This window comes from Solea solea, chromosome 8 (genome assembly GCF_958295425.1).
Source record: "Solea solea chromosome 8, fSolSol10.1, whole genome shotgun sequence".
Lineage (NCBI taxonomy): Eukaryota > Metazoa > Chordata > Actinopteri > Pleuronectiformes > Soleidae > Solea > Solea solea.
In genome coordinates, this window is record NC_081141.1 from 28,947,808 (window position 1) to 28,971,727 (window position 23,920).

At 40.2% G+C, this 23,920-nt stretch overlaps 3 protein-coding genes across 4 annotated transcripts in view; all 3 read right to left on the reverse strand.

Moving 5' to 3' along the window:
- The window catches only part of nsmfb (NMDA receptor synaptonuclear signaling and neuronal migration factor b), a 35,514-nt gene extending 28,398 nt beyond the window's left edge, over positions 1-7,116 (reverse strand). Inside the window, exon 1 of the mRNA XM_058637136.1 lies at positions 6,780-7,116. Within this exon, the coding sequence (XP_058493119.1) occupies positions 6,780-6,850 (71 nt within the window). The 5' untranslated portion in view covers positions 6,851-7,116. The remainder of the gene's footprint in view (positions 1-6,779) is intronic.
- A 6,023-nt stretch (positions 7,117-13,139) lies between these two features.
- LOC131464184 (leukocyte surface antigen CD53-like) lies at positions 13,140-17,094 on the reverse strand. Of its 2 annotated transcripts, none has more exons than XM_058636543.1 (8): positions 17,043-17,094; positions 16,160-16,229; positions 15,863-16,051; positions 15,382-15,456; positions 15,189-15,299; positions 14,202-14,309; positions 13,986-14,069; positions 13,140-13,536 (listed from the first exon to the last, which is right to left on the reverse strand). In XM_058636543.1, exons 1-8 carry the CDS (start codon positions 17,090-17,092, stop codon positions 13,468-13,470), a joined length of 756 nt encoding a protein of 251 aa, XP_058492526.1. In that variant the 5' UTR covers positions 17,093-17,094; the 3' UTR covers positions 13,140-13,467. The 2 variants fall into 2 exon arrangements, with proteins under 2 accessions (XP_058492526.1, XP_058492527.1); XM_058636544.1 differs by lacking the exon at positions 17,043-17,094 and adding an exon at positions 16,284-16,357.
- A 790-nt stretch (positions 17,095-17,884) lies between these two features.
- Positions 17,885-23,865, reverse strand: LOC131464637 (VIP36-like protein). Its single transcript, XM_058637240.1, has 8 exons — positions 23,417-23,865; positions 21,759-21,877; positions 20,964-21,081; positions 20,398-20,477; positions 20,150-20,311; positions 19,945-20,059; positions 19,456-19,578; positions 17,885-19,159 (listed from the first exon to the last, which is right to left on the reverse strand). Exons 1-8 carry the CDS (start codon positions 23,619-23,621, stop codon positions 19,017-19,019), a joined length of 1,065 nt encoding a protein of 354 aa, XP_058493223.1. The 5' UTR covers positions 23,622-23,865; the 3' UTR covers positions 17,885-19,016.
- Positions 23,866-23,920: the final 55 nt, after the last annotated feature.

Here is a 23,920-nt window from a genome sequence, read left to right on the forward strand (position 1 = left end):
TCTGTCTGTCTCAGTGTCTCGTTGTCTCAGTGTCTCTGTGAACTTTGACTAAAAAAAGCCTGATGACTTCATTAAGAGACACTTGCTCGGCTTCACTTCAGTGGAAACAAAGGCCATGAGTCATGTAATTACCCGTATTTCCCACGAGGACGAGAGAGCGTTCATTACCAAGAGGAACAAGACAGGGAAAAGGAAAGAGAAGAGAAGAGAAGAGAAGAGAAGAGAAGAGAAGAGAAGAGAGAAGAGAAGAGAAGAGAAGAGAAGAGAAGAGAAGAGAAGAGAAGAGAAGAGAGAAGAGAAGAGAGAGAAGAGAAGAGAAGAGAAGAGAAGAGAAGAGAAGAGAAGAGAGAAGAGAGAGAGAGAGAGAGAAGAGAAGAGAAGAGAAGAGAAGAGAAGAGAAGAGAAGAGAAGAGAGAGAGAGAGAAGAGAAGAGAAGAGAAGAGAAGAGAGAAGAGAGAAGAGAAGAGAAGAGAAGAGAAGAGAAGAGAAGAGAAGAGAAGAGAAGAGAAGAGAGGAGAGAAGAGAAGAAGAGACAAGAGAAGAAAAGAAAAGAAAAGAAAAGAAAAGAAAAAAGAAGAGAAGAGAAGAAAAGAAAGACTGGAGACAGAAGACAGAAGACAGAAGACACAGAGGAGACACGAGGTCATAGAGAAGCAGATTTCAGGGTCAAAGATCGAGAGACTGTGACGACAAATTCAATATCTGACATTATTGAATATTAATATTTTCTATTTAAGCAGATTACTGCAGAGCGGTGATGAAACATGTGACAGTTACACGTCAGGAGGTCACGGTGTGGGCGGGGCATCTCCCGATCACTGAGGGTCATCAGAGGTCGTTTTTCACAATGACGGACAGGGAAATCAATATCTTCTATCTCGGAGGTCTTTTCCAGGATTGTACAGATTATTGCTTTTCTCTGCTTTACTGTAATCAAGTGGATGTTTTTCTGCAGAAAATCTAAAGACTTGGCTGGAGCTGAAAACATGGCTGCCACAATGTAGCCACTGTCAGATATTTGCAGCTCCATCTCAGTGTTACACTCAACTTTTCTGCCTGAAAACCTCAAAGATTCTCTCCCAGAGAGAAAATCTGTGATCTCTGAGCTGCTGGTCCTCTGCTGCCTCGTGTGGTCACTTTGTGTCACTGACGTAAATCTGTGACAAGTGACAAAATAAGACATTTGAATGTAGAGATGGAGGCAGCATGTGTGTGTGTGTGTGTGTGTGTGTGTGATGTTAAAATCACAGATTTTCTCTCTGGACTTTGGTGTGGGAGAGTGAGTGAGTTTACAGACTTCAGTTTCCTGTTGGAAAAGTCTGTCTCCCAGTGAGATAAAGACGTGAACACGTTCTTTAGACGTCGCAGACTTACACTGACGTAGATTTTATGATAAAATCTGTGTTTTTAGCTGTGATGTTAAAATGACTGATTTTCTCTCGGGGCTTTGGTGTGGGAGAGTGAGTGAGTTTATAAAGATGAACCATCACTTGTCTGTTTGGCGACTCAAGATGGCCGCCCCGGTGAGGCAAGACCCCCTTCCCTTATACGTAAATATTCGAAAAGTCTTTTTTCTGACAGCGTTTACACACAAACTCAAACTACTACCAGCTCTCGTGGGCGGTGAATTCAATCCCTGCCAACAAACCCTCGTAAAACGTTGCATCTCTAATGTCTTGGCGAGGGTTTTTCAGTCGTCGCCATGGTTACCACACTGTCCTCGAGTGTGTGGTAACCTCCTCTCAGCGTGTTTATACGTTATATATCAGACAGTGGATTAATATGATGAGAGACTTTAAACTTCATTCTTCTGCACAACAGGAACATACACTATCTCATATTTTTATTGCTTATTCTGTCCATACTTGTCGACCTCTGATGTATTTTTTGCAGTAATTTGATTTTCCACAGTGTGAGACCAGTCTAATCTAATCTAACGTAATCTAATCTAATCTAATCTAAAGTGCTCCTCACTGAAGTGTAAATCAGAGTTTAGTTCATTACGCCTCTCCGCGAGTCTCGTTCCTGTAACTCCGTGTCACACTTGTAAATAATTAAGACGCGTCGTCATGGAGTCGACGCACGTCCTCGTCATTAAAGATGATAAATCTCTTATTTGAGTTCCCTGCACCGAGGACGCAGATGTTTTTATGGCGAGCAGTCGGCGTGAACCGTGACCGGAGCCAATCTGAGCGCCGATGAGAAGACGGGGGGCGGGGGGACAGGTGGTCGCGGGGGGGACGGAGGGTCACCACCGGTCACTCTGTCCTGCGGGAACGAGGCCATGAAATCCCATGAAACGTGTGATGCTGAGCAGTTTCCTCGCAGAAGTGACTCTGAAATATTAAAGTTGCTCCGTCTTTTATCGCGAGCATCATCAAAGCAGATGGTCGGCTCTTTCATGTGTGCGGTCATGAAGGAGGAACGTTCACATGTTCACACGTTCACATGTTCACACGTTCACACGTTCACACCTCAGCTGCTTTCATATGATCGGCAAAATAATCCCTTTCTAGAGTATTTTTCCTGGAATGATTGAGGTGGTACTTGTGGTTCAGTACGGTACAGTTTGGAATGGTAAAGTCCTGGATCTGAAAACACTATCTTGGTTTTCTGTTCCCGAGAGAACGCGACACAATCGCCCGTCAGCTGACCGTACCACTTTACTCTGGTACCCCAAGGGAAGGGTGCCGAACACTGGAACTGCTGGGGCTGGTTGTTTTGGTACTTTTCCTGAAGGAGACACAAAAAAAAACCACGTACCATACTGAACCAAACTGAACCGTTCCAATACTTTAACATGATTCTATAAAAACACGCTTTACAGCGTTTTCTCCACAGGAACTGGACAGATTAGAGTTCAGGAAGTCCATCATGGTACAGTCCTGGGTCACTGAAAACAGAACCTTTACTACACGGTGTGGTCCAGAGTTTGTTTGTGTTTACATTAGGATCAGGACCAAATGAACCAGACCAGCTCCAGTTTTCAGTACCAGAGTGGAAAGTGTCACCGGCCGATGAATGTGATTCTATAAAAACTGAAAATAATCCCTTTATGGTGTTTTCTGTATTTGTTGAATTTTAGGATCTGACACAAATGATTTCATTCTACAATTTAACAATTTTACAATTTTGTGTTTGCTCACAGTTCCTCGTTCATTATTTACAGAGACCATGACACGTTAGCTCAGTCCTCAGGTCTGATCACACGTTAGCATCACAATGCAGAGTCACTTTCAAATCAGTCACTTTTCACACGCTGCTGATTCTTTTTTATTCTCCACGTGTTCACAGAGAAACTCGCCGCAGGTCGTCCTTGTGTGCTCAGATAAAATTACACGGCAGGACGACGTTCTGACAATAATCAGTTCATGTAAATTCAGGACGCACAGGAGGAGGAGGAGGAGTTTAGTCTGATCCACGAAAGATTCCTGATTTATAACGTGTAGCTGTGCGACACGTCTGCAGAGAAGAAACCGCCGTCTTGTGCAAAGACGACGCACAAGAGTTCCAGAGAACTGAAACCACGCTTTGACTGCTACGTGACTTCTGTTTCAAATACCCTGCAACCGCGCGGTTGGTGTCATGGTTAGCATCGAGACAAACAGTCTGTATGTATCTTTAAGGACCTTTCGCACAGAGGCCGTCAGAAACCATGTGAGGTGAACTAATCACCGGGCGCTCACTTGACCGTGGTGTGGTAAAGGAGCGAACACTGCGTTTGTTCAGCACAAGGCATGATTAATGGATTGTGAGTGCCGTTGAATGTGCATCGTAGCCTTGCAGCTGAAAATGAAACAGTCATGTGTCCAAAACTAAGCCGATGAAGAAGATATCAACGCGTTCACAGAGGTTTTACATCCATACTCACATCGGCCTGGAGCCAAAGCGCGCATCGCAGCACTGAGTGAATGCTAATTCATTTACGCCAATAAAAACCCGCTTAAAGCCGGGTTTTCTGAGCGCCGGTAATCTGGTGTTAGAGAGGAGTGAAGCTCGTAAACAACAGATGAACTCAGATCCTCCGACACCATCACAAATCCCAGGTCGGCTCAGACGGAGCCGCGGGGATTCAGAGGCGGAGTCATCGCTCACACAGATCCATTAAAGCCGCTGTCAGCTGCAGCGCGGCTCATCATCGCTGATAAGACCTGGAACCAGAACCCACCAGTCTGAGCCCGGGTCCACGCGAGCTGCGTCTGAGCGTCTACTGATTTATGAGGATTAAGCCTGAGGTGTGAAAATACAGGCGAGGGAGGCGGAGAGAGGGAGAGAGGGAGGGACAGAGAGACAAATGGAGTTGGCAAATGAGAGCATGAGTGAGTGTAGGTGTTGAGTGTGTAAGTGAGATGGAAAAGGTCGTTCAGCATATGTGCTTTTGTTTCAGTGCAGAGCAGCGGTGAACACAGTCTGCTGTTTCACGAGGAGGAGAGTGGGAGTGAGAACATGGAACCCAGAGGAGGAGGAGAAGAAGAAGGAGAAGAAGAAGAAGAAGAAGAAGGAGAAGGAGAAGAAGAAGGAGAAGAAGAAGAAGAAGAAGAAGGAGAAGGAGAAGAAGAAGAAGAAGGAGAAGAAGGTGTCCTCCATGTCTCTGAGGGTCAGTGAAGTGGGCAGATGCTGTGATTAGTCATCCTGCAGCCTGTGGACCAGCGGCTCACTGATGTGACAACATGACTCATGACACCTTTTAATGATGTGACCCACACACACACACACACACACACACACAGGAGGGCGTTGGTGATAACCATCAGTTAATGAACTTCAGCTGAATGAGCAGTAACAGAGTTCACTGACGGAGGTGAAGAAGAGACAGACGTGTGCGTGTTGTCGTCCGGCTGCAACTTCACAAACACAGTCGACGCACAAACGTGAGTGGATGTGAATTTCACGTCCACCGAATTGTGCTAACGACGCGTAAATCGCTCCAACGTTGGCGTTGAAACTTTGGCGAATGACAAACCAGCGTGAGATTCTCCGTGTGTGTGTGTGTGTGTGTGCGTGTGCGTGTGTGTGTGTGTGTGTGCACACACGGAGGACAAACAATAAAAGGAGAGAAATGTTGACAGTGAAAATTCACATTTGGTGTGAACGCAAAGCTTATAGTTAGACCTGGTTCAGGGAAACCTGGACCAGGTCTTAGTTATGCTGCTACAGACCTGGACTGCTGGGGGAATCTCCTGTGGTGCACGCACACTCACTCTCTCACACTCACACTCACTCTCTCACGCTTGAATATGACTTTATTTTATGTCATCAACTGTGTTCTCTCTCTCTCTCTCTCTCTGTCTCTGTGTCCTCATATTGCAGGTTGCAGGATCCAGATCCAGTTTCAAGGCTATTATTATTATTACTATCATACACAACATCATCATCATCATCATCATTATTATTATTATGATGCTATAATTAAGAGTGGATATCAGTATAATTTTATATCAACAGTCTCTGCTGCTGCTTATATAAATGACATCACTGACTCTAACTGTCCTGTAAACGTAGAACTTGATTGTGTCCTGGTCTCTCTTCTGTCTCTACCTCACCTCCCTCTTGTCCTTTCTCTCCCCCGTTCTGTCCCCCTCCTCTCCTCTGTCCCCCATTTTTTCCTTTCACCACAACCTGTCGAGGCAGATGCTGCACGTGTGTGAGTCTGGTTCTTCTTCAGCCTGTAGTGTTTGTTCACTGTTGTGTTTCTCTGCTCCATGATGTTGTCTGTGTTCAGACCTGAGATCATGGATGTGATGATTTGAACTGAATGTAACCAGCTGCTTCTTCAGATATCAAGGATCCTCCTCAACAGGAGAGGCAACAGGGGGCGCTGCACCCTCACAGATACAGTGTTCTATAGATGATGTTAAATCATCATGTTCACTTTCATCAAAGACTTTAAAATATCAATGTTGTTTGTTTAAAAAATAAACAACATTGATATTTTGACAGTGAATCTGTCACTTTTAAGGTAAAAACAAGAAGCCTTAAATTTACCCTTTACCACCTCAAATGTTTAAACTGTGGATCTTTTTTCTTCTGGAAAAATCTCTGAATTAATCTGATCCAAACATAAAAGACATCGGGAAAACAAACTGAAGTGTTTTTCCTGATGTCGAGTAATAAAGTTATGATTTTAAATCTTAGAACTGAGCAATAAAAGACTCGATAAGAAACATTTAAAACAATCTCACTTCCATAAACTTCCTGAACAAACAATAAAGAATAAAGAATATTCACACATGGACTCAATGCTTTACATTTGTCTACTTTTCTGTTCACTTGTACTTTTACTGTAAATATGTATATTTGAGATGTCAAATCTGTGACAAAATGATTTGTTATTTTATTTCACATAAAGTCCCCAAAACATATATCTGCAATAAATCACAATAATTCTAGATATTAACTAAGACAAGATCACTCAAACTGACTTAAACTACTGCTGTTACGTTCTTTTTTTATTTGGTGTTTGAAAATAAAAGATTTCCCTCAAATTATAGAACTTTATAATATTTATTTTAAGTTTTAAGTGCTGGATGTTTTGTTAGTTTACTGATAAATAAATAAAACGTTCATCTCTAGTTTTATATGAGTAAGAATTCAATAAATAAACCTCCGTCAAAGTTTACAAAAAAAAAAAAAAAAAAAATCAAAGTCAAACTCATTCAATTCATTCATGCGTTCACTTTACACGGTAAATGTGACCCAGATCCACGCAGACCCACAGACGCACGCAGACCCACACGGAGCCACGGAGCCGGGTCTCGGGGTCTCGGACGCGCACTCACCGAACTTTTGCGGCCACGGATGAGATGGCGTCACTCCTCAGGTTCTTCCTTTTGGACACGGCAGTTCCCATGCTGGCGTGGAAACGACCCACGAGAGAAAAGACGGTTCATTCCACAGAGCGATGAGCGCGTGAAGAGAAAAATCATCACCACACACCGTGGAAAATATAAATATATAAAAAAACACACCACGAAAAACAAGAAACATCCACGAAGTCACGGCTGTGATGACGTCATCGTGATCGGTGCGATTGATCCCGATCAATCACACGTGTTTGGAGACGCGGAGAATCAGAGTGGTGCTGATGCTGCTGCTGCTGCTGCTGATGCTGCTGCTGAGGATGCTGCTGCTGCTGCTGCTTCTCTCCTCCTCCTCTGTCTCTGCATCTCCTCCTCATCCAGCTGAAGCTTCAGGAAGGAAACACTGACCATATAAGGGCGAGGTGGACAGATGCAGCGCGGGAAACAGCTGCACACTCACACACTCACACACTCACGCGTTTCTATGTTTGTGTGTTTGTTTCGATGAAAGAGGAAATAATATGAAGAAAATATGTCAGCTTTAAAAAGTCGTAATAATACGATAACAAACTTGTAACATTGTGAGAAAAAGTCGTAATATTACGATAATAAAGTTCTACAATGTTTCCTGTCGTCTGTTTATGAAGAGTCACATGTTTGTTTTGTCACTTTATTATTTCTATATTTTATTATGTTTTCTTGTCACATTTAAACTTTGCTTTTTATCAGTTTGTTTGTTTGTTTGTTTGTTTGTCCACGTGTGTCTGACCACTGCTGTGTGTCCTGTCACAGGCTGTCTGTCTGTCTGTCCACACCCACACACACAGAGACTCTGTCCCCTCATGTCCCCTCATGTCCATGATGTGTCCACTGACCTGAGAATCATGTCAGATATATTTTAGTCTTCAGGGGACAAAAATCAATAAACACATCAATATTCGGCTGAACTGGCTCCACCCCCTCGTGACCCTCATGTGGAGGATAAAGTGGCAGAAAATGGACGCATGAACCTTCCATCAGCATCCATCACTTCACTCTTCCTTCCTCTTATGTGGCCTTCATCTCTCCATTATGCTGCTGTGTAGCTCCGCCTCCTCTACAGCTCCTCCTCCAGCACGTGAGGTCAGTGAGGCAGAGGTGAGTTAACAAAGTGAGTGCATGTGAATTTTTAAGCAGCATCTGTGTTTTTTCTTCATGTTTCTGTCTCTGCTTCTCACACACACACACACGCACACACACACGCACACGCACACACACACACACGCATACGCGCACACACACACACGCACACACACACACACACACACATCAGCAGAGACACAGTTTTGTTTCCCTGTGAAACATGGGATTAATAGTTACTTATGATTCTTATGTTCCTTAGATTTCTTGTGGTGTCTGGTGAAGTGTGTGATGATGATGATGATGATGATGATGGTGATGATGATGATGGTGGTGATGATGATGATGGTGTTGAGGGCAGTAAACATCCTGCAGGTAAATAAATGTTCCTGCCTCTGAGATTCAGCAGGAGGAAAAACAAATGGAGCTTTTTTCAGACAGAAGAGCCTGAAGCACAGTGTGTGTGTGTGTGTGTGTGCGTGTGTGTGTGTGTGTGTGTGTGTGTGTGCGTGTGTGCGTGTGTATGTGTGTGCGTGTGTGTGCGTGTGTGTGTGTGTGTGTGTGTGTGTGTGTGTGTGTGTGTGTGTGTGTGTGAAACACTGGAGATCAGTGATGGACGATGAAGGTACGCTGAATAAAGACATTGGTGTAGAAACAGTGCAGTCTCAGGCACACGGATGTAAAAGAGTAAAAGTGTGTTTTTGGCCTCAGTTTGTGGAAGAATTCACTGCCAGAGAAAATTCAGTGTTTGTCTAAAAAAAAAAAGCCGGTTTAAATTGTTCTGACATTTCCACGACAGAGAGTGTGATGAGCTGAGAAAAGGTCTGCAGCGGGACTCTGAGCAAGGATACACATTCATCTAGAACTCTGAAAAGTCCACTGTTGTTTTTACTTTTATTTTACATCAGTGATAAAAACCTGCCGTTGTTTTTAGTTTTATTTTACATCAGTTTTGTTCCTCTGACGACGTTCAGCTGATGTCACGTCAAAAACTTACTGAGAATTCCAAATGTCGGCCTCACGTTTACGTCTACACAGAATCCTGTCATGCTCCGTCTTGTCTCCACCTAAATCTCCTCCTTGTCTCCGCCTTGTTTCCACCTTGTTTCCGCCTTGTCTCCACCTTGTCTCCACCCTGTCTCCGCCTCCCCCACCTGTCAGGAACACACCTGCTGTCACTCAGCTCGTCACAGTCTTCCCTGCAGTAACATCAGGGTCGAGTCTTTTCCTTAAGTTTAAGTTAAGGGGAGAACGTGTCGGAGAGTTTAACTGAATTCTAAGTGAAGTGAATCCTGAATCATGTCACATTGTAAAGTTGTGTTCAGTGTAAACACACTTTGTTAAAGTCTCTGCTGCATTTAAACTGATTTACACGCTGACACCACACAATTGTGACCTTGCTCAAGGACACGCGGTCCAATCCAATCTCTCTCTGATGCATTAAGAGCAGCTGTTTAAATACATTTCACCCCCTCACCTCCTCATCGTTAAGCCCCTCCCCCAGCGCCTCCTGTGATGGATGGGTGGAGTCACACAATCATGTCATCAAATCCATTAAAGAGTCGCAGCCAAGGCTCGGGATTGTGGAGCGATGGGGGAGGAGCATGATGGTGAGAGGGTGAATGAGTGAGAGCGACCCGTGCAGCAGGGTTCATATTGGTGCTTGAAATCCTTGAAAACGTAAAAACGTAAAAAACATACAAAATAAAAACATATACATATACATATGTAAATGTATATAACGCTATAGTTGCAGCACTTGAGTGTTTGTCGTCCATCACAATCAACACATTTATTGATGTTTAGATTGAGTTAAGTACATTAGTTTGATTAAAGACGCTGCTGAGAGATTAAAGACGGGGTTTTTTTAACTCGACAACAAACAAAAACAATCTGAAAAGAAAGGTCAGGTTTTTTCAGTGAAGGATTCTGGGAAACAAGAGTTTACAATAAAATAGTAACAATGTGATAAAAACGAACAAACGTGAATCAAAGTTAATCATTTTATGTTTGGACCGAATTCAAACTCATGTTTAATAAAATGAGATTTAAGATGTTTTTTTTAATGTTCTCTCTGTTCATGTTCGACGTGATTTAAGATTTTTAAATTCATTTAAATGAATTTGTCCTTCATTAAATCATAAGTCTCCACTAATGCATGAAAATATATCATCAGCGTTTGCTGTTGAATTCACGCCAGACACCGCCATGCACGAAGTCCTCATGAATCACTGAGCTGCTACAAAGTTTCCTTAAAGTGTTTCCTTTAAGTGTTTCCTTAAATAACCTCTGAACAAACTGAAGAAAAATAACTAAATATTTTTTATAATCAGAATTTCAGCTCCTATGAAGTAGAAATAACTATGTTATTATTTTATCGATATCAATATTGATATTGATCTATTAGTATTGATACTTTTCTGTGGTTTAATACATGTGGTGGTTACTGCTTATTGGTGCTGATAAACAGTATCAAAACCAATACTAATATTGAGTATTAGTATCATATTGCGATACTAATCAATACTTTTATTGATACTTAGTATCATTTGATGTTGAGGACGCCTGAAAACAGTGGATACTGCTTAGTATCAATCCCAGTGCTAACATCCAGTATTGGTATTGATACTGCTTATTGATTTCGAACCTTATTGAAACTCTTTTTGATACTTTTCTGTACTATCATACCAAGGACACCTGAAAATACAGGTGTCATAAATACTGCTTATCAATTCAAATAAGCAGTATTGATCCCAGTGCTGATATCAAGTATTGGTATTGATACTGCTTATTGATACTGATCCTTATCAATACACTTATTGATACTTTTTAATAGTTTGATGCAGATAAACCCTGACCACACATATGTGGTAGATGCTGCCTATCAGTATTGATAACCAGTATTGAAACCAATACTAATAATTAGTATTAGTATCATACTGCTTATCGATACCCATATATAACTTAGCTTTATTGATACTTACCTTCTGAGGAGACCACACAGGTCTGTGCTTGTCCGTATTTATAAGCAGTATTCTCAGTATCAATATCATGGTATTGATACATGATTACTATATCGAGTATTGGTATCGATGATGCTTATCAATTCCGATACTTATCGATATTGTTATTGATACTTTTCTGTAATGTGATGTGGAAACTATTGATACCAACACTGACAGTGAGTATTAGTATCATACTGCGTAATGAAACTGATCTGATTCTTAGTGATACTTTGGTGTAGTAGATACTGAATAAGAAGTATTGATACCAATGCTGATATTAAATATTATTATCGTTACCGATACTTATCGATACACTTAGTGATATTTTTCTACAGTTTAATGCTGTTGTGGATACTAATTATCAGTTATAAGAGTCGTAGGAATTGCATTGATACTGTTTGTTACTACATACTTATCAATGCTCTTATTGCTACTGATACTTTTCTATAGTTATTGTACTGTAATATGTTGATGTCTTGTATGTGGACATATGGACATTGGACTCGAGTGCGTCTCCATGTGTCGTCATTTTCAGAGATGAAGTGTTTGCTTGTTTTCTGTTCCGCTGCTAATCCACCGGCTCGAGTGTTTGTGGATCCGGAGAATGAGACGAGCTATAATAATTATGTAAATTCATCTGAATTAGCATACAATCACTGATGGAACCTGCTGCTCCACTAACAGACCATAATATCCTGTCTCTACACTGTCTCTGTCTGTGCACTTTTGTCTCCAAGTGAATCCAAATCACTGCTATTCTTCTGCAGAAAGGACTTTAAATAGAAATGATTTAAAAAAGAATAGATGTCAATTTACATGAATGTAAATTATTATTATCATGTTATACATCTGTGACCTGCTGTAACCTTAAAGTTTAAATAACTTTAATGGATTAAATTGATAACTAAAAGTTAACCTTAACAATAAACACTAGATTTACTTAAATCCAGTAGTTTATACTTAAATTGTTTAAATGACTAAATTTAAATGATTCAAGTTGACTGGAATTTCTGAATTCAGGGAGAATTTCCAAGTTTTAAATTCACTGTTATCTGAACATTTTAATCTTTAAAAACACGTGTTTTTGTTGGATTAAGTTTCTCTGTGACACCTGTGAGTGTCTGCTCTGCCCTGATTGTCTGGCCCCGCCCTGATTGTCTGGCCCCGCCCTGACGAGCTTCACCTGTGTATTTAGGCTCAGTGTTTGTGAGCGTCTTCTGTTTGTCTGTCGTGTTCATTCTGCTGCTGCTTTGTTTCATCGCTTTAGTAAATGTTTGTAACTTTGTTTCATCGCTAGAAAACTTACATTTAACGTAACTTTACTTAACTTAACATTGAACTTAACTCAGTTTGTTTTTAATTTAGTGAAACTCTTGGGTTTCAGACATGCTTCACTGTGAGTTCAGACTCAAACTTTTAGGAAACAGCTGATGAGAGACGACACAAACACAGACTCCTGCTGTCTCTGCTTCATATATTATTATAATAACAATGATAATCCTGGTTGATCAGAGTCAGTGTGTGGTCTGACGCTGCAGCTCCACAACTTCCTGTTCTGCTGGAAGTCATTTGTGTTTTCACAGGAACGAGAGCAACTGTGTTTCTCCACAGTGAAAATATCTTCTCCAAAGACTGGGTCAGGACCCACATATTCTTATTTGGATCCTCAAATAAACAAATTTGCTGAATTTCCCCAAACTTTTATTCAAGTTTAATGTCATAAAATGAAGTTTGAATTAATTTACTAAAACATCTTTTCGACATGAGTCAGGAATGAGTCATTGTCACAATTTAGACATATTATTAAGGTCCTGAAAGTCTGATAATCTGTAAAAAACCGAGTGGAAAGTGTGAGAAAGTTTGTTAAAAAGCACCAGTTTTGTTTGTTTTGCCTGTGAAATATAAACAAGTCACATGAATGATTATTTTCTGTCTCTGTGACACTGACTGTATTTCATTTTTTAATGTAAAATAAATTTACCACGTTTTAAAAATGATGCAGGAAACGAGACAAAGAGTTCAGGAACAATCAGGTTTGGTCGAGGAGTCGATTCAGACGTGAAATTAACAAAAAACAGTGGAAATGAAAGCAGAAAAAACAGGAGGCAGGAGAGAAATATATTAAACAACAGCACAAGCAGAGAATCTGAATCAGAGAGCAGCGGCGCCCCCTGCTGGTTCAGGAGCGTCATCACAGAAGAAAAAACTCTTCACACAAGTGAAAATAAACTTTTAATCAAACACAGACTCAGCTCTGCACGTGTGATGATTGTTGCAAACAATAATTTCAGTCGTCTCGTTTATCGACAAAATCAATAAAAACTAAAAGCAAAATAATCACAAATTCTTCTCGTATTAATTCATCTTTCTGTTCTTGTGTTTAACACCAGATCCACAGTGACGTCATGTTAAATGTCATTGTTTTAGTTTTAAAGCGAAACTAAACAAGTTTATTTATTAACAATAAATGTAATTATACATATATATATAGTTTATTTTTACAGGGTAAAGCAGAAAGTGTCTGTTTCTTTGATTCTAGTTTATTACTGGTAAGTCAGTCCGTGACGGCTGAAGTGGCAGAAGAGAGGGACGGAGACACAGAGACAGAAAAACTGTGAACACAGTAAAACAAATGTCAAACAATGTTTTATAAAGACACTAAAAACAAGAGCAGAGCTTCAGATAATAACAGAATAATAACCTGGAAACAACAACAACTCTAAACTTTTTAACAACAACCTGAAACTTGATGAGAAAAATCATTTCAAAGATATTTTGCCTGCATCAGTCTACAGATCATGGATCCACAGAGGCGATATAAATATTCACAATATTCACTCATTCATCCTGTGGACTGGTTCTGTGTTAATTTTTGGTTTTTGTGGCGTCAGTGACTTCACCAGTTACATAATCTTTGTTTAAAATGTGAATTTGTATATTTATTTAAAGTAAACTTGAATGAGTAATACTTTCCTCTTTTCTCTGCTCGTATGAACGTGTCGTGTTGTATTTAATATAACTTTGAAACCTGAGAACCGTGTCACGTGTGACTGTATGTTACCTGTATGATGAACATGGTCACGACGCCTGCTCCTGTGCTCAGGTAGTTTCTGGCAAACCAGTCCCTCAGTTTGTGGAGACAACCCTGAAAAGACCGACATTTAACATAAACAAACAAATATATGAATTATACACTTTCTGCCAATAAACTCCCTTAAATGTTCCAAACTGGACCTTTGATTGACAGAGTTATGAACATGAGGGCTGATTATTTTACCTCCTGCCAGTCAGAGTGAGCGAGGACGTCGCACGGATCCTCCACGCAGCACGAGAGCGGGACGTTTCCCTTCCAGTCGGAGATGCCGTAAACTCCACAGCACTGAAACTGCACGACCACGGGAGATTTAGACACTTTTTGTAGATTTTATCGCCAAATTTCATGAGTGTAGGTAAAACATTGACTTCATTTTCCTGGGGGGCGCTGTGGAGTCTTTTTTCCACGCACCGTCCTCTGACCCACATCACACTTGAAAGTGAGCAACTGTGAACTGAGTATTGGATCGTCCGCTCTCTGTCCTTAAAGTGGGTTTTAGTTAGTTTACCAAATCTGAGGTGGATCCACTAATTCTGAGAGCACATTTTTTAAAATGTTAAAATTTTAAATTTTAAATATGGTGTTTCCTGGCGCCACTAGGGGGCGCTTTGTTCAAAATTGTAAATTTCCACACAGGCGTCTTCAAGGCGAGACTATTGTCAATCGTAACAATTTTGGTTGGGGTCGGAACTTCTATGGTGGAGTTATAATAGTTTTGTGGGTTTTGTTTTTGCTGAGTCGTCAGAAATTCGACGCCCCCTAGTGCCAACACTGTGTGACGCTACCTGAAGATTTTAGTAACTTTGAATTGCGATCTAGTCCAGAGTGACCTGACAAAATCTGAAATTGATCGCAGTAAATCTGTAGCAGGAGTTCATTCAAATATCAAATGTGCAAAATTGACAAATTCGCCCGCCAAGATTGGCAGTTTGATCCAAAATGTCCACCTTCCTGTTGGGTTTGCATCCAACAGGAATCATGCTTGTTTAGTTCATAAGGATTTGGGCGGAATAACAATAAAAACTGTAAAGAATCAGAGTGAGAATCAGTGTGTGGTGCAGGATTTACCAGGTGCTGGATCAGTGTGTGGTGCAGGATTTACCAGGTGCTGGATCAGTGTGTGGTGCATGTTTTACCAGGTGCTGGATCAGTGTGTGGTGCAGGATTTACCAGGTGCTGAACGGCATCAAAGTCGTCTTTAATGGTTTTGTTGCTCTGAGGACTGGACTCTCTGTAAATCTCCAAACTTTTCTTCAGGTCTCTCTCAAAGTACGAGTCGATCTGCACACAAGAGACACGTGACGACCATTAACTGCAACATACTGCCACCTGCTGGACACACTGAGTGAGAGGGTGAACGCACCTCTCTGTTATAGACCAGGAACACACAGGCCATGGCCAACTCCACCAGCATCAGAATAAACAACAGCACGAAAAACTGAAACCAGAGGAAAACCAGTTCATTTGATTCTAGACTTCGTTAAAGGATTGAAACGCGTTTAAAGGAGCAGTTTGTAACATGAAGAGTTTCTGTGATGCTGTCAAAATGTCCCCATTGAAACTTAATGGAGACAGAAGTCCTCACACAAAGATGCTGTCCCTTTCCCCCCTCATTGAAGATAAATGGACGTCCTCAAATTAAGACATGTCCTGTTCATGTGTTGTTCTTTTTACCCATTGAAATGAATGGAGACATACGTCCTCATTTCAAGACGTGCTTATGTGATCATGTCCTTTTTTTACCTATTGAAATGAATGGAAACTGAAGTAAATGATGTTGTTGTGAGTCCTGTAATGTGCAGTCTCACCACCAGGTGTCACTGCTTCTTAGACGCTGGACTCACAGTGATGAGCATGCAGCGGTTTTCCTTTATTCCTCCTAAAACTCCCAGGTAACAAACGCAGGTGACGATGGTGCCGGTGACGACCAGAGTGTTGGCGGGAAAGATCGGCCAGAACGTCGTGACGAGCGACGCGAACCTCGAGTGCATCATCTGGAACTCACCGAAGGCTACCACGAACGCGCCGCACAGCTGCAGCACGCGCACACACACACGCACACGCACACACGCGCACACACACACTTCAGTATACCATGACCTGTCTGTGTGTGTGTGTGTGTGTGTGTGTGCAGCTCTTACCCAGCAGAGAAAGTTGAGACATGTGATCAAAGTTTTCAGACAATTCACACACTGACGATTCATGACGTCACTGAAAAACACCACAAAACAACACAGTGTGAATGAATGAATGAAGAGCTCTTACGTCAGTGTGGATGAATGAATGAAAACGCTAACATCAGTGTGAATGAATGAACAGCTCTGACGTCAGTGTGGATGAATGGATGAACAGCTCTGACGTCAGCATGGATGAACAGCTCTGACGTCAGTGTGGATGAATGGATGAACAGCTGCTGTTGCTGCTGCTCTTCTCAGTGTTTACAGTCTGACGTTTGACTGTTTGATGTGAAAACACTGAACCATGAGGAACCATGATCATGTGATCATCTCCTCACTCTGTCACCCTGTTTTGTATCTGCAGCAGCAACATTTCTAACAATATTAAAACAGCTTTTACTTTTCTACAGTGACGTTAAATAATAAAGACATTCTCTAAATGAAATGTGAATTTTTCACCATTTATAAACATTAATACTTTTATTCACAAAAGAAACAAAACCCTCCTTTAAAAATGTCCTTGTATTATGTAAAGATTTGTAATAATACAAATAATATTTGAATCCTTTTCTTTCTTGTATATTTATAATATTTCAGTTTTATATCTTCTACAGTGTTATACTTAATACTGTTTATATCAGTTTATTGCTTCTTATATTTCTGTTTCCTACTCATCACTAGTTTAACTCTCTGTGCCTTTTTTTGCTGCTGTAACTAGAATCAATAAAGTCTAATCTAATCTAATCTAATCTAATTTTATAAAGACATTTACAAATTCATAAAGTTATGACTGACAGAAAACGAGTGACTAATAAAGAAAATAAGTGAAATGTGCTGATGTTTTTACCTTATTCTTAACTCCAGCAGCTCAGCAGTGACAGATGAAGGCGTTTTCATGTGTGAACTGAAAACAGACAGGTATGAAGAGGAGGAGCCACGCCCACCCCTATCTAAACCCCGCCCCCTCATACACACACTAATTAATATATTTATTTTCAAGGAAAAATATCCTATACATTAAGAATAAAGACATAAAAATAAAATATTTAGTATTTTGTTAATTAATGTTTGGGAAAATATGAACTCTGGAGAGATGAATTTTCTCAAAAAAATGATTTATCTCTTAAATTAAAATTCTCAATACAGAAAAAAAATCATTCTAGAATTGAGAGAAAATCATTTATTTATTTATTTAAAAATGTCATTATTTCAGAAAAACAGACAGAGAAAACATATGAAAATAGATTAAAAACTGTCAGGAAACAGAGGTCAGGTAAAAGTGGGTTAAAAAAATAAATACAAACAATATGAGATTAGAAAAAAAACAAAAATAAAATCAGACTAACGAAAATTATATTCTAAAGTCACTTAAAATACCCAGAGAAATTAAAAAATACTTCAACTAAAAACATTTACTCTTCTGAATATTGGTTTATCTTTTTGGAATGTTATTAAAACATATTTTACATAAAAAAACACGTAGAATTACTTTAAACATCTGTTGGATTAATTTAAAAGACATAAACAAAGCGATTTCACAGATTTAATCCCTGACATTTGGAAAAATACAAATAATGGAAGAACCGTAAATAAACTTAATCCTGTTGGCAAAACAACTTTGACGAGATGCCAGCAGGTGGCGCTGTTGACTGTTGAATTAAACTGAGAAAACGACACATTTCACTGTAGTTTATCAGAATTTATATCAAATCAAAAATTGACATTTTATCTCAACAGAAGTTTTCTTTAATTGTATATTTGTTTAAATTAAATTAAAAAGTTTTTATTTTTTATTTTTAAATAAAGCTTTATTCAAATACGTGTACATTACAATGTAGACAATCACAGGAACTGAACAAATAAGGAAAGAAAATAAACTGGAAACAAACTCCAGACGATGAAAACAGTGTTAGTGAGAGGGGGGCGGAGCTATGACATCATCGAGTATCGGTCGTCTTACACGAAAAACGCATAAAAGGTGGCATTTTTTGGACATTTTGCTACCAAAACACTGTTTTCGTCAGTGTCTGAACTGCAGCGCCACCCGGTGGACACCAGGAGAATAAGGCACCATTCCATCACATATTTATATAACCACAGGTTCGAAACATCATTGACTCACACCATCCAGCAGATGGCGACGAGTTTGTGACCTCTGATTAAAAGCGAATTTTAAAGCGTGGTCCTTTTTTTAATCATAACTGCGTCAGCTGATCACAGTGTTTACGAGTCGCTCTTAAAGGTCCAGTGTGTAACACTCAGGGTTAGGGTTTAGTATAAGTGTAGAATTGCTGAACAGTGTTTTTAACGTTTGGCTTTCGTAGCCCCTTGTGCCGCACCTGTGTTGCAATCTGCAGTCTCACCACTAGAGGTCAGTATTTCTTTTCTTACACGCTGGACCTTTAAACATCAAAGAAGGTTTTCCACAGGTTGACTGGTCTTCACAGCAGGTTACACCGAGTGGCTGTAAGAGGTAACTGCACTACAGTAAATCAATAAATAACAGCATCCGATTCTGAAGTTCCTGGGTTTTTCCATCTCTCGCGTGTCGTCAGTGCTATGGGATGTAATCGTTCCCACTTTAATGAGATGAGTTCACTTTATTTTAATAATAAATATTTCTTCTAGAGCAGCTTTACCAGAGGATATTCCACAGGTGGCTCACCTGTCCACGACGTTCACTTGTTCATCTGGGCTGTTTTATCATGTTCTCCAGCTCTTGAAGTTGTTCACTCTTAGTTTTCTAACGTATGTTCACATACAGTCTGAGAAAAGGAGACAAAAAAAAAACCTAAAAGGAAAAGAAACACTTGTCCTCCGATCAATAGAAGCGTTTGCGTCTTTTCTCCGTCCAGCGTCCGTAAAACATGAGTCCGATGACTGCGAGGACACCGACGCCCAGGATGGAGAAGAGGAGCGTGAAGAAGAGCTGGACTCCGCTCATCCCTTCCTCCTCGACTATAACTAAGGGGGGAAAAAACAACACAACAAAGGACGATGACATGTCATGATCACGCAGACAAGGGCTCCCCCTGGTGGTCAAACACGTCCTCAGAGATTTTTGAAAACGTCTACAACGTCTAAAACGTCTACAACGTCTACACAAAATTCAAGCACTTTCAATGACCCAAAAACTTTCAAGGGACTTCTTTTTTTTTCAAATTCACCAGCTTTCAAGGATTTCAAGGACCCATGGAAACCCTGGAGGTTATATTTATCGGCCGTGGAGTCGCCGCCGTTTCATTCATTCATTCATTTACCTTTGAACTGCTCCATGTCGTCCACTCTGGGTAAGAGGATGCTCTCCTGCTCCTCCGCCTCCTCCTCTGGAGTCTTCTCCACCGTCAGCTGGTACAGCTTCATGGAGATGATGTCGTGGTTATCTGGAAGAACGACACAAGAGCTCAAGTCTTTCACATGTGTCAACCAAGTCACTCTCATCAGTCGACTCACTGGAGGTGTTGATAAGAAATAAGAAATGTCTTTCTGGGAACGTGGTGAATGTGGTGAACTTGGAGGTGAAGTTCTGGTGTAAAATGGAACTCGGTCTCACTTGTAAAAGAGGTTTTAATCTCAATGTGACCTCCATGTAAAATACATGTTTAAAAATAACGTAAGTAAAAGCAAAAAGTACTAAGAAAAACGTCCTTCGTCGCATCTGCTTCAGGTTCTTCCATCTGCTTCAGGTTCATTGACCCGTCGTTCTATTAATCCCTGATTAATCCCTGAGAACATGGAGGAGATGATACCTGACAAGTCTCCAGTGGCGGACGAGGCACCTAAGAAGTATCCTGTGGGAAGTCTCAGTCCTCTGATGTCAACACACGGCTTCCACTCCTGCTTCCCGTCTACGTCCACCATGACCTGCAGCGGCAGAAAGAAACTCAAATCTAAAACACACTCAGGTGTATGTAGAACGTGAAGCGGCCTGAAGCCACTGTTTCAGCTTCATACCCTCAGTTTATTTCTGGAGTATCTGACGAGGAGGAACGTGTCGTAGAGGGAGTTGCGAACCAAAGCCGAGCATCCGGCGAGCACAGAGGGGCGTCCGTCGCGGTCATGGTCGTACGACACCGTCCCGTTCCCCAGCATCACCGATATGTACGGGAAAGATTTCTGTGAGGGCGACAGCAACAGGACATGTCTTACACGTTTATCTTCTTCTATAAAGCAGAGAAATCCCAGCTGTCTACAGAACATACGTCATCAGGTTCAGAGTTTGGATAAGTGTCCACGAGGACTCCGAGTCCAACAAACTGGGCCACGTTTCCAAACGCAGGACCTGGATAAAACAATGGAAATAAAACAGTGAGCAAAGAGGTCATTTTTCAGCTTCTTAAAATGTGAATATTTTCTAGTTTCTTTGATTTTTCAGCTTCTTAAAATGTGAATATTTTCTAGTTTCTTTGATTTTTCAGCTTCTTAAATGTGAATCTTTTCTAGTTTCTTTGATTTTTCAGCTTCTTAAATGTGAATATTTTCTAGTTTAAGTTTAACTTTTATTAATTAATTTATTTCCTGTTTCATATGTTTAATATTAACTTTATTCATTATATTCATAAAAAAATACACACAGTCAAAATTCAGATTGGCGAGACAGACACAAAATTGTTGTGCCTGTCATTTATTTAAGTGAAGCAAATTTATGCATCTTTTTCTATAATGTAAGATATGTTAAATTAAATAAATCATCATTTATATCATAAATATATATGTAAAAACCCATGTCACTCGACCTCAACATGAAATACCATCACAATGTTCTTACCGTCCTGCATGCGATCTCTGGTCAACCAGACGGCCATTCCATCCCCGTTCAGATTCTTCTTTCCAACGCCGTGGATTTTGAAGTGAACCTTCAGCTCCCAGTCCTGCAAGAAGAGCGGCTGAGCAGCAGAGGAAGGAAGAAGAAGAAGAAGAAGAAGAAGAAGAAGAAGAAGAAGAAGGTTAGAGAAAAACTGGTTTGTCTCCACTTGCGATGCTACGGGCAACAAGTTTCTGTCAACAGCATAATCCGGCCGTGTTTTTAAGGAAGCAGCGCTGGGTAAGTTGCTTTGGTAAACCGGTAATCAGACCACTCGTGCAGGTGGTTCGAGGACTTATGTCCACATTCTTTTACATGTGAGGACGTACACGTGTCCTCTGGTGATGTCTCCTCTGCCCTGCAGCAGCTCTGTCAGTGAAAGTTCATTCATGTTTTTGTGGACACGCCCACACACTCCCCACATACGCCCACACACACACACTGATTCCTACTTTATTTTTTCCAGTTTATTGATGAGCATCGGCTCAATATTACTTATTAATCTGCCCGTTATTACAACCAGAAAATATTCACATTTAAGAAGCAGAAAAATCACAGAAACCAGAAAATATTCACATTTAAGAAGCAGAAAAATCAGAGAAACCATAAGATATTCACATTTAAGAAGCTGAAAAATGACACAAGTTAAACAATTATGAAAATAGTTGATTCATTTAATAATTGATGAATCTTCGCAGGCCTCCTCCCTTCTATGATGTTAACACAGGACAGACAAAAAGCAGTAAACAGTAAACTTACAATGCGACTCCACACTGCCCCCTGTCTGCTCTGCAGATCTGGGGTCAGTCTCACGTGGTCAGGTGTGACCATGGCGTTGCCCATCAGATCCCAGAACGAGGAACTAGAGAAGCCCAAGCCTGCAGATTATAAAAATAATACATGTTAGAAAGTAAACAGAAGAAAAATATACATGTTAGAAAGTAAACAGAAGAACGTGTTTCCCAAAGACTGGCTCAGGACACACAGATGAATAAGTAAAATAAGTAAGATTTTACCAACCTTTTAGTTAAGATTTCTGTGTATATATTTGCTCTTTTTTGCTTTAACAGACCTCACTGATACAGGAATACACCACAGAATTAACACGATATCTGTATTGGACGATACTGGCTTAAAACTCTATTATCAGATTTTTATGTTTATTTATTTTGCATTATGATGAAAATGTAAATCTACTGCTGTGACATGAGTATGAAAAATATTATGTTCATTTTACTACAGAAGAGATTAAATGACCAATGCAGCTCGGGGAACTGAGCTGTTTTTATGAATTTATGAATGAATGAATGAATGAATGAATTGATTTAGGCTCAATTTTGATCATGTGAATATAATAAAAATATAAAAGAGAGAAAAAACTGAATAAAAAGAGCCAAATCAAATAGAAGACATGTCCAAAAAGGAGCAAAAAGAAGCATAAACTGATTTAATCCTGCACTTTTTTAGCTATTCATTCAACTAATAATCATCAGCGTACACAATACATAATACATAATGTGTACAAGTCAGCACTTCAGATCTCCACCCAACATTCTTTATAGCACAAAGTAAGTCATGTTCTTTTACCTACTGATGTAATTATATTACGAATATCTGTGATAGTCATGACTCACCTGTAGACGTCTATTATCAAACTATAGATATCTTCACATACAGTTTGATTAAACATACCTCAAATTGGAGAAAGCTTCAACTACATTTGACTGACTGTCTAAATTTTAATGTTAATATCTCAAAGTGGTATTATGGATGTTATGGAAGTTGTAGATATCGCCCAACAAAATTTATTTATTATTCATTTCTACCACAGTTATCTAAGAAATGTGCACACACATCCTAATACTAAAATGTTGTTGAATTAAATTACAATTTTTTTCACAGATTTAAAAAGATTGACTTATGTTTTAAAGCTTGTGTTTTCCCACTTACCTGTTTTTACACCATGCACTCAGATTATGTGAACATTATGATTTGTACACATGAATCAAAACAAAGGGGGGTGTCTTTTAATTATATTTTTTATAAGATATTTTGCAAATGTCATTGTGACGTAATGATGTTGTCATTACTATGGTCTGGGATCGTCAACTTTCGAACACTTCACGTGTTTGCCAATTTACGTGTGCTAGCTAACTGCTGGCTAAGAGTAGCATGCATTTCCCGTACTGTGACATTTGAGCTAAAATACACAAACTGTGACACAAACTTCCTCCTCCGAGTTAATTATCACCATTAACACTTTAACTAGAGCTCTGCTTCACGAAGCCCCCCCCAAGTGGTAATTTGCGTTCGGCGCTGACTGATATCGTTAGCGAATGATAATAACGTAGTTACGCCGGTTTAAAATCGCTAGTTAGCAGAGGTTTAGTAAGGTGACGGTTATTACGTGAACGTACCGCGGTAAGGCTTGGACAGAGAGTATTCCCGCTTCAAAAACTCATCCTGAAACTCCGACTCGTTCGCCAGCGAGTGACCCGTCAACACACCCACGGCGACGGCAAACAGACATGTTAATTCACGGGCGTTTTTAAAACAAAACATTGGAAAGAGGAACCAGAAAGTTCTCGAGTGACTGGACTGAGTTCCTCCTGTCGCGACCATTCCTAACACTCCCACTTTTTCTCTTCTTCTTCTACGACTCTTTTGTTTGGCGTTTGTTTTTCTTCTTCGTGTGTGGCTTGATAGCAAGATGGCGCAGTACCGCCAACAACTGGTCTAAAACCACCCTAAGACTGCTCATTTTAATCAGATTTATTGTATTTAGAGCTCCGGAGTAATTGTTTTCATTTGACATTACTCAAGGATGAGACTTTTTTTATATTTAGATAAGGTGGGCTCTACAGAGGCAGCCATTTTGGTTAGCTTCCGCTTCGGCACTTGAGGGGAAAGTTAAGGGGAAA